Here is a 10,736-nt window from a genome sequence, read left to right on the forward strand (position 1 = left end):
GATTATCTATTAGGAAGTTCAAAGAAACACACATTAATCATACAAATTAACCCTTCCTGTACATGTATCCAGTTGAAAAATATATATGTTGAAGTTTTACATATTAGTTCATTGTGCAATCAAGCTAACGTTTATTAGAATCATCCGAGTGAAACGTGCTAGTACTTAAATTGGGAGTTCATATGTAATGAGAAGAGAGAGAGGGAAAGAGGATCAGGCAAGAGCGAGTAGCCCTCAGCAGGGTGGTGCTTTGGCCATGAGTGAGACTGTGAGAGAAATGGGGTTGGGCTGGTATTAGGGATCGGGTGAAAGTTCTTGGGCACTTACTAAACTGCTATAAGAATATAAAACACCAGGGTTCTTCAAGCTTTATGCATTTGATTAGCAATCAATGAATGAAAAGCTATAAGCTACATATGAAACCACGCGAAGCGGCTTTTTCTTTTTTTTAAACAAAAAAATAATAATAATAATAAAATACAAGGCAGCTATACCACTTATCTGAAGCAATCAGATACAAGTTATGTTTGTTTGTGCTGAGTTCAAAAATTGATTGAATCAAGTAGGAAAATGATTGAGTTCAACTATTTTTTAGGATTTCATATTTTTCAATTCCTACTTGCAACCTTCCAGATGGATAGACTGTATGATTGTACATGCCCAATATGTGACCTCGCACAATGTTATTTTGTTGCTATTTTGGAGTTGGGGGTGGCAATGAGGATGGATAATTACATCTGTCAAAAGGTAGCAGACGAGCAGGTGTGGTACGAATTAATGGGCATGGGGCAGGGAAATTCTGCCTCTGACAGGTTCATGCTGCGCCACAGGCCAATGCTGTCCCACCCTATCCAACTTGACTCTCGATCACGGGACTTGTCCTGGACCCAAATCATTGTCATCTTTGGACTACTATTTGCTTCAATGCCCATAATTTTGGTTTTACATCTTCATACACTTCTATTCTCCAATTGCTGACCTGTGTTTACGGATAGTTTAATATGTATTCTGTTATGGGCAGAAATTATCATTATTAGAAGATGCACTGTATAAAGCTGATTCTAGTGATCCAGTTGTTATTTCTGCCACTATCAGTGAATTCTCGCTGGCACCAAATGTGAAAGAAAAGAGTGCTTTCCACCGGTAAGTATAATCCTTGGTCTAGCATGATCAAATCTATTTTTTGGGGACTACTGACTAAAGAATCACACAATATGTCTGCATGAGTTAAAAAGTAAATCTAATCACCATTGAAGGTCCTCTCCAGTCTCCATTCCATATTCCAAATTCCCTCATTTTATGCTACTCAATTAGGTCTTTTGAGTTTGTGACTATAATCATGTTGTCTTTTAACTAATTCCGCTTGGAGAAGGAGTCTCTTTGACCTTTTTATATATGATTTCATTACCTTTGTGCCCTTGTTATGAAGAAGCCTTCATCTCATAGACCTTTTTTCAAGCTTGTTGTTGTGTTGCTTGCACACTCAAATTTTTTGACTTGCCAAGTCAAATTTCCTTGTATCTTTTGTTTGTCCTAGATGTTTCTTTTCATCTGTTAGAACTTTGTTATCTGGCATCATGTCCCATTTCCCAGTCTCATTTTCTTGCCACTGCATCTACAGGTTGAATATCATCAATAAATGTTTTTCCTGCAAAACAATTGAAGAGATTATATTAGCCCTTGTAAGTTGAAAAGGCAAATCTGCATATGCAAATTATACTCGAAATTTTATATGTGGTGCTGCATACTCAAGCAATGGTTGAATTTTAACAGTTCATTGACCAATTTTTATTTTTATTTTTATATTTTTAATGTTTCGAGGAGAGGGAGGCTGCTGACAAGGATGACGAGTGGATCTCTTCAACACTTCAGTCATTGAAGAAAGCGTCCCCTACAAGCCTTAAAATTTCTCTTAGATCAGTATGGTTTTTTGCTTTCATTCTTCATGCTATGTTATTAAGTTCAATGAAAAGTGGAATTAAGTGACTCATTTAATTGTAATTCTCATTTGATGTCACATTAGTACCACCTAAACTAGCGTTTTTAACTATAGTGGTATTAAATAACATTATTGCTGATTATATGTATATCTTACTCCGTGTATGTGTGTGGTAGGGGATTTTTTTTGGTTGGAGGGGGGGGGGAGATGCTTGACAGCTTGAGCATTGTTTACAATCTTAAAGACCAAAAAAGTGGAGACTTATTATTGGAATTATTTGTTGTTGTAGCTTTTTTAAATCTCATCTGACACCACCATGGGGGTGGATTATTTATTTGTGCTGAAAAGATGAAAACAAAATACATAGTAAGTTGAAATTTTTACTGGTGGGATGGAAATACAAGTTGAATTTAAGGATTCGGAATTGGTAAGATCTTTACAGCTTTAAATATGTTAATTTGGTTTTCGTGTACTATCCAGATTAGAGAAGGGAGGCTCCAAGGCCTTGGTAAATGCCTTCTTCGAGAATACGGACTGGTTTGGACTATCATGCGTGGAGAAATAAATAAGGACTTTTTTGAGGTGAACCAACTCAACCTTTTACCTATGTACTCAGTCACCTGTAGATGTCTGAAGTCATCTTCAACTGCAGGGATGCAGAGCCATACTCTTGGACAAGGATAAGAATCCAAAGGTGCATGGATATTTCTACTCGTTCTTGTATTTAGTCTTATGAGTACAAACATACTCCTCTGTGTTCTTATCGAGACTTTCCTTACTCTGTTTCTTCTTTTCCAGTGGGAACCCGCCAAGCTGGAGCAAGTCACTGAGGATATGGTTGACCGCTACTTCTCGAAGATAAATGACGAGGACTGGGAAGATTTAGATCTCCCAAGAAGGTCAAACATCCCTCCATATGCTATTGCTAAACTTCAAATTTTATCTTAATAGCTTTGTGTCTTTTGGTACACAAACACGAGGACATAGATTAGCCCAGAATTTGGTGTAGGAGGCCTATCTTTTTCCTATCGGGCTGTTTCCCCGATTTTATAGTATTCAGATAGATAAATAAACCTGAGTCGTAAAATTATATCATGACAAATGCTACTCAAAAGTATGTATGTTGATTATATTTCAAGAGAAACATTCGTATGATTAAGCAGGTTAAAAAAAAACAAGTACTCCAGTTTTGGAATAGTTACCTTCATTTACTTGCTTCGACAATGGTTGTAATTGTTTTTCCCTTTTTTTTTTGGGTTTATTTAAAAAGGATGATAAATTCGTCATTCTACAATTTTTTAATTGAGAAAATGGATGGCAAAATTGTTTTTTGTAACATTTGCTTGATCTGAAAAGATATTGCGCCATAATGAAATGATATGGTTGTTCTGTCCAAAACATGTTATGTGCTAATTATTCGTGCTCCTAATTGCTAGTTCATTTAGTGGGATATTTGAAATCACTGAAATTACTCCATTTCGAACAGAAATGAATGATGAATAAATGAATATTATTTGTCGGTTTATTCATGTGACTATTTATAAATAATATCATAAATTAGCCAAACTTAGGTTAAATAAGTAAATAATAAAAATAATATAAGCATCTGAACTGTTTTGAACTTTAAAAATTGAGAGAACGTGCTTTGCAAAAATAGATACAATTTTAGTTTTCCTTGACACCGTAAAAATTCATCGTAAAGTAGTGCCTAATTCCAATAGAAAGTGTGATAGTTTATAGAAACTTGAGAAGTTTGTCCTAATTTATCTTCTTCAAGAGATTAGTACACACTTTGACAATGGTGACTACGTTGTTAATGTGAAAAGTTCGGTACATATGAGTACTATCTTTAAAAGAAAAAAGTTTTTCATCGAAAATACGAAAATTTTCATGTTTCTTAAGTTTGGGGAGTAAAGTTGACTCATTATTTCAAATAGAATAATACTATCTAACACCAGTGATGTTAGAACATTCGTATATATGGCATTATGTGAAATATTCAATTAAAGATGAAATTATATGATTTATTTAATTAAATCTATAATTTAATGTCACTAGTGCCGTTATCTAAATTGATTTTAAACACCAGTTGAACAAAATGGTATCACTTTTTCAAAAATGGGGAAGTAAACGCCTCAATTTCCAACTTATCAACTGTGCCGACCTCTCCTTCCCGAAAAGTCATATGCATGCATTTGAACCTATCCATTATATTTTTCATTTTTCAATTTTTTTTGATTTTTTTTTGTTTTTTTTTTTTTGATTTTTTGTTTTTGTTTTTTTTTTATTGCTTTGAAATCGTTTCCAAGTCAAAGATCTGGGGGAAGACGGAATATTTATTTAGCTTTATTGTCTCCTTTTTTGATGAAATAAATTACAGTTTAATTTCTCATTATTTCCTGAATTTTCTTTGGAAAGATATGCTAAATAATTGGTAAAAATTAAGCCTTTTAAATGTTATTGTTTAACTTGTAAAGATGAAAGCAAATTCAATTTATTTAAAACATAAAGAAGACGTGATAAGCAAAATGCTGGACAAGTAATGTGCGACATAATTTCTCCATTTAATTAATCTGAAGAAAATAAAACTACCCTCTCATCGAAGGTTATTTTTGGCACATCGTAATTTGATATCATTTTAATACAGAATAATCTTTTATTGAATTTGTGTTGTTTAATTCCATAAAATGTTCGCATGTGTGTGTGTGCATATATATAAGATAATTCGATAAATGTTGGATTTTTGTCACTTAAAAAACAACGTTAAATGTCAAAATCGATTATAAGGGTACTCATCAAACAATGTCTCTTCAACCTTCTTGCAAGTTACTCGACTCGACAAATATCACCAATCACTACAACAATAACCTAACCATTGTCTTATAATTTGGTGTGTGCGTGCACCTAGTAATATGTCAATGTTGCGTAGCATAAATTAAGTAATGATAAGTAGATCAATTATATATCTAAAATAAAAAACATAGTTGAATTATGACAAAAAGTAAAATAGCTTGTAATTAACCAAAATATATTATGACAAAAAACCTCTTCGGAACAGCAACATTATTCTTCTGATAGATATATATACATACTAATATGTGGCTAGCTAGTAATTAAGATGTCTTACGATCATCATAGGCACATCGAATTCATATGAAGAAAACCTTAACCAGTGCGCACCCGAAGGATAGCAGCTGCGAGTTTCCCAAAAAAAAAAAAAAAAAAAAAAAAAACTTTAAAAAAATAAATGGTACAATAATTTCTTTGGAAAAAAAATACCAAATCATATTTCCTTTAGCAAGAATATTCATTTTCCAGCCCCAAATAACCCTTCAACTCTTCAGGGAAACAAGGGTAGCGGCGCCACCGTCTGCTATGCAACTTGAATATATTCACTACCCTATCCTTGGTGGTCGACCGCCCACTGATATGCAACAGTGTCACCAGCCTCTTCACTGTCCCACATACCAACATTTCCTCCAAAACACTTTCTGTGGAATGAAAATTGCAAAGCAACCATACAATTTTCACGCCAATTTTTGTTGCAGCTTCTGACACATTCAACAATTTCTTGCATACGGCTGCAATTCCTAGATCGTGTTCAATAAAGGCCAATCTTCCTTCAGCGCATTCACTTATAAGTTTGATTAATTGCATAATTTTCTCACACTTCGATCTGTTTGAATCTGGTAGAAGCTCGATTAGGGTACTAACTGCACCAGCTTCAATGGCTTTTAGTCGACTTTTCTTCGACGCATCCAAGATTCCTATCAGCACTTGTAGGGCACATGAGCTTGCCTTTGTACAAATTTCATCTGATGTTATTTCTATTAAGGACTTGAAGAATTCTATACCTTGATCTTGTGCAACATAATTCCAATGATAATCAGCTTTAGCCATCTTCTGAAATATCGAAATGGTATAAAACCGCGCCTCACCGCTTCCTCTTTGAAGCATTATACCCATGGATTTCATACACTCAGGCTCCATCAACAACTGAACTGACTCATCATCTTCTTCTTCAGAAAATAGTAGAAGCTGCAGAACCCCTAAAGCCTCTTCACAAGCCCTAAATGTTACGAAATCCGAGCTTTCGACTAAAACCTGTGTAATTATCCTAACAAGAACCTCCACACCTTCTAATCTCTTGAAATCATCCTTTATTTCATCTCCTATTTCAAGAATAGATTTAAGTTTCTTCAAACAACTCACCTTAAACGGGGTCGACTCGATCGTGCCAAGAAGTTCCATCAGTTCATCATGTTTGATCGAATGTCGGCCTGCTGATGATGAACTGCATGATTGATCACCAGATCGTGCATTTCTCCATGTAAGAATCAGTCTCTTGAGAGTATGATTTGGAGTCATATCCAAACTCTCAATACACTGCATTGTAGCAGGACATATGTTCTTCTTGTATGTGCAGAACCATCTTTCAATACTTTTTCTCTCGTATGTGACCCCTGTGGAGATTGTTACAGGATCCTTCATGAGCTCCATGGAAATGGGGCATCTAAAATCTTGAGGGAAATTCATGGATGGATTTTTCTCCTTTTCCATTGAAGCTGATTGAAAATTATAAAATATTTGTAGATACTATAAATAATGTAGTAATTAGCGTAAGAAGTGGGGAGATGGAATAAATCAAAGTCAAAACTGCCATTAATTGCTGTCGAAACGTGGAAGGGACAAGCGTTGTACAAATGGTAAAATTAATGTTTTCAAAACCCATTTTTGCGTCAGTTGCAACATGAACCCCAATGTTTTATCCTTCTTTTTTTTAGCCTCCTTTATTTAATTAGTATAGTTTTCTTTGGTATTTGTTTTATTTTATTTATTTTATTTTGTATTTGAACTTCATTCAAAATTACTACGTATAACAGTATTTGATGTTATTCATTTCTCTTTCTTTTTTAACTTAAAATCATGTCATTCATTTTTTGAGATGATATTTATTTCTCATTTTTCACTTAAAATTGTTGGACATATCAATTTTTGATATTTTTCTCTAACACATATAACTACTTTACAATGGTGGGTTCGGAAATTATTATTATTTTTATTACAAATCATCGACTGTCTATATTTCATTAAGGGCCTGTTTGGGCCCGATTTTTCACCCAAAAAATTAATTTTTTGACCGTTATTTCACTATTCCAGCCGTCATATTTGACTTCTTCTCTCATAGGTGAACCCCACTTTTCTCCTAACGGTCAAAAAATCAATTCTCAAAATCACTCCCAACAGATTCTAAACATTCCATATGGAAGTGAACATTTAAGTACAAAACTCTCTCTCTCTCTCTCTCTCTCTCTCTCTCTCTCTCTCTCTCTATATATATATATATATATATATATAGTATGTATGTATGTATCCCGAATAAAGTATAGATGATTTGTATTCCAAATTTTATTGTGGATTCAACTAACTTCTTATATCTATTTAAGAAGGAAAAAATCAATTGAAAACATAAAGTGCTTGTAATTATGAAATATCTTATAAGTCCTGAAAGATCTAATAAAAATATGTTAATTGTTATAAAATGAGAGGAAAAGAGAATAGAGAAAACTCAATAAACTTTTTGTGTGTATTATTGAAAGCCAAAACCCTATATTTATAGGTAAGAATTAGGGATACAATGGTAATAATTTCTAGGGTTACAGGGGTACAAATGTCATTCGCCAATAAACTTTAATGAATTTTTCATTTACAATACTCCTCATTGAATGACATATTACAAAATATCTGCCTCGTTAAAACTTTGTTTGATAAAAATCCAATGGAAAAAAAATCAAACGAAGGAAAAAGAGTATAGTTATTTTGGAGTATTAAAATTAAATGCTGCTTCATTAAAATCTTGTTGGGAAAATCCAATGGGACAAAACCTAAGCGAAAGAAAAAGAATACAGCTTCCCCCTGATGTTGATTACTGAAAATCTTTGAGTCGACGCATTCTAATCTCATGAACTAATTTCTTGAATGTAGATGTTGGCAGTGCTTTTGTGAATAGATCAGCCACATTGTCACTTGAGCGAATTTGTTGAATATCAATGTCACCATTCTTCTGAAGTTCATGTGTATGAAAGAATTTTGGAGAAATATCCTTCATCCTGTTGCCTTTGATATAGCCTCCCTTGAGTTGTGCGATACAAGCTGCATTATCTTCAAACAAAATTGTTGGACTATCTTTTGTTGAAATCAATCCACATGATGATTGGATATGATGGGTCATATTCCTCAACCATACACATTCTCGTCCTACTTCATGGATTGCAATAATCTCATAATGATTTGAGGATGTTTCTGTCGAGGATTGCTTCACAGATCTCCATGATATAACTGTTCCTCCACGTGTAAACATATATCCTGTTTGTGATTTAGCTTTATGTTGATTGGAGAGATAACCTGCATCTGCATATCTCACTAAAGCAGATCCTGACTTTTGAGAATAAAACAGTCTCATATCAATAGTACCTTTTAGGTAACGAAAAATATGTTTAACACCATTCCAATGCCTTTGAGTTAGTGTAGAACTATATCTTGCAAGGAGATTTACAGAAAAAGTTATGTCAGGTCGAGTGCAATTTGCAAGATAAGTTAATGCTCCAATTGCACTAAGGTATGGTACTTCAGGACCAAGAATCTTTTCTCTATCTTCAAGTGGACAAAATTGATCTTTTTTCACATCAAGTGATCGAACAACCATAGGTGATGGCAATTGATGTGCATTATCCATATAAAAGCGTTTCAAGACTTTTTCTGTATAAGTAGATTGATGAAGAAATAATCCCTCTGGAAAATGTTCAATTGTAATCCAAGACAAAATTTGGTTTTCCCCAAACCTTTCATCTCAAATTCATTTCTCAAATAATCTACAGTTTTGTTGAGCTCTTCAGGAGTTCCAATTAAATTTAAATTATCAACATAAACTGCCACAATTGCAAATCCAATATTTGTTTTCTTTATGAAAACACTTGGCCAGATATATTCATTTTTATAACCCTCTTTCAACAAATATTCGCTAAGGCGATTATAGCACATGCGTCCGAATTATTTCAATCCATATAATGATTTTTACAATTTAATTGAGAACATAGTTTTCGGACATGTATCATTTATTCCTGGCACCTTAAATCCTTCAGGGACTTTCATATATATGTCACTGCCAAGTGAACCATATAGGTAGGCAGTTACTATATCCATAAGGCGCATATCGAGCTCTTGTGACACGGTCAAACTAATTAAGAACCTAAAAGTGATGGTATCCATTATGGGAGAATATGTTTCCTCATAATCAATTCCCGATCTTTGGAAGAAACCTTGAGCCACTAGTCGGGCTTTGTATCTTGTAATTTCATTATTCTCATTTCTCTTTTGTACAACAACCCATTTGTATCCAACAGGGATTACATTTTCAGGTGTTCGAACTACTAGTCCAAACACTTTTCGTTTCTCCAAAGAATTTAATTCTGCCTGCATGGCTTCTTTCCATTTTAGCCAATCACTTCTATTTCGACAGTCATTAACAGACTGTGGTTCAGGATCCTCATTTTGCATAATATCAAGAGCCATGTTAAAGGCGAAAATATTGTCTATAACAATATTATTCCATTCCCATAATTTATGAGATATCATATAATTTATTGAGATCTCATTATTTTTGGACACCTCTGGTTCTTCAGGAACCGTACATTCAATATTTGATTGATCAATATTTTCTAATGTGATTTCTTCTGAAGTTTTTGGTTGGTTTTTCTCCTGTACTCTTCTTTTTCGAGGTACAGAGTCTTTTGAACCAACTGGTCGACCACGCTTCTGGCGTATTTGAGATTCATTTGCCACAGAAGATTGTCCTGCAGGGACATTAATTTTTGCAGGAATATTTTCTGCTGAAATATATGATTTTGTCACTTTTCTCGTGTCAACAAATATATCAGGTAGTTGAATTGCAACTCTTTGCAAATGAATGATTTTTTCAACCTCTTGTTCACATTGATTGCTGCGGGGATCAAAGTGAGATAGAGTTGTCTCATTCCAAGAAATTCTATCTTATTTTTCAGGATGTAGTTTTTCTTCTCCCAAAGTTGGGAAAGTCATTTCATCAAAATGACAATCTGCAAAACGTGCAGTAAATAAGATACCCGTTAAAAGTTCAAGATATCTAATAATAGATGGTGAATCAAAACTCACATAAATCCCAAATCTTCGTTGGGGACCCATTTTAGTACGTTATGGGGGGTGAAATAGGAACTTGGACAGCACAACCAAAAACTCGTAGGTGAGAAATATCAGGTTCATGACCAAATGCAAGTTGCAAAGGTGAATATTGATGATAGGTAGTTGGTCTTATATGAACCAATGATGCAGCATGTAATATGGCATGACCCCAAACAGAAGTTGGGAGTTTTGTTTTCATAAATAATGGTCTAGCAATAAGTTGTAGACGTTTAATAAACGTTTCCGCAAAACCATTTTGTGTATGAACATGTGCAACTGAATGTTCAATTTCAATCCCAATTGACATACAATAATCATCAAATGCTTGTGATCTAAATTCACCGCATTGTCAAGACGAATAGTCCTAATTGAGTAATCGGGGAATTGTGCTCGCAATTTTACGATTTGAGCAAGTAGTCTAGCAAATGCTACATTCCTAGTTAAAAGTAGGCAAACATGTGACCATCATGTAGAAGAATTAATTAATACCATAAAGTAACGAAATAGTCCACATGGTGGGTGTATTGGCCCACATATATCTCCATGTATTCTTTTCAAGAAAGTTGGAGATTCAATATTG

General features: G+C 34.0%; 2 protein-coding genes across 2 annotated transcripts; one reads left to right on the forward strand and one right to left on the reverse strand.

Annotated features, from left to right (window-relative positions):
- The first annotated feature begins 187 nt into the window (after nucleotides 1-187).
- Nucleotides 188-3,091, forward strand: LOC111377319 (probable 3-hydroxyisobutyryl-CoA hydrolase 2). The gene is made up of 8 exons (XM_023000398.1): nucleotides 188-268; nucleotides 634-812; nucleotides 1,000-1,143; nucleotides 1,622-1,682; nucleotides 1,822-1,920; nucleotides 2,420-2,521; nucleotides 2,592-2,633; nucleotides 2,738-3,091. The coding sequence occupies exons 1-8, from the start codon at nucleotides 188-190 to the stop codon at nucleotides 2,885-2,887; spliced, it is 858 nt and encodes a 285-aa protein (XP_022856166.1). The 3' UTR covers nucleotides 2,888-3,091.
- Nucleotides 3,092-4,983: 1,892 nt separating this feature from the next.
- Nucleotides 4,984-6,533, reverse strand: LOC111383101 (E3 ubiquitin-protein ligase PUB23-like). Its single transcript, XM_023007175.1, has one exon. It carries the CDS (start codon nucleotides 6,497-6,499, stop codon nucleotides 5,234-5,236), a length of 1,266 nt encoding a protein of 421 aa, XP_022862943.1. The 5' UTR covers nucleotides 6,500-6,533; the 3' UTR covers nucleotides 4,984-5,233.
- Between the last annotated feature and the right edge of the window lie 4,203 nt (nucleotides 6,534-10,736).

Source organism: Olea europaea, chromosome 3 (genome assembly GCF_002742605.1).
Source record: "Olea europaea var. sylvestris chromosome 3, O_europaea_v1, whole genome shotgun sequence".
NCBI classification, from domain to species: domain Eukaryota; kingdom Viridiplantae; phylum Streptophyta; class Magnoliopsida; order Lamiales; family Oleaceae; genus Olea; species Olea europaea.

Bases quoted from the DNA above. Each gene is read 5' to 3' on its own strand.
- LOC111377319 (XM_023000398.1), top strand. From the start codon at position 188: ATGAGAAGAGAGAGAGGGAAAGAGGATCAGGCAAGAGCGAGTAGCCCT. The intron at 1,144-1,621 runs GTAAGTATAATC...CTGCATCTACAG, and splicing joins GAAAAGAGTGCTTTCCACCG to GTTGAATATCATCAATAAAT. The intron at 1,683-1,821 runs GTAAGTTGAAAA...TAATGTTTCGAG, and splicing joins AAGAGATTATATTAGCCCTT to GAGAGGGAGGCTGCTGACAA.
- LOC111383101 (XM_023007175.1), bottom strand. From the start codon at position 6,499: ATGGAAAAGGAGAAAAATCCATCCATGAATTTCCCTCAAGATTTTAGA.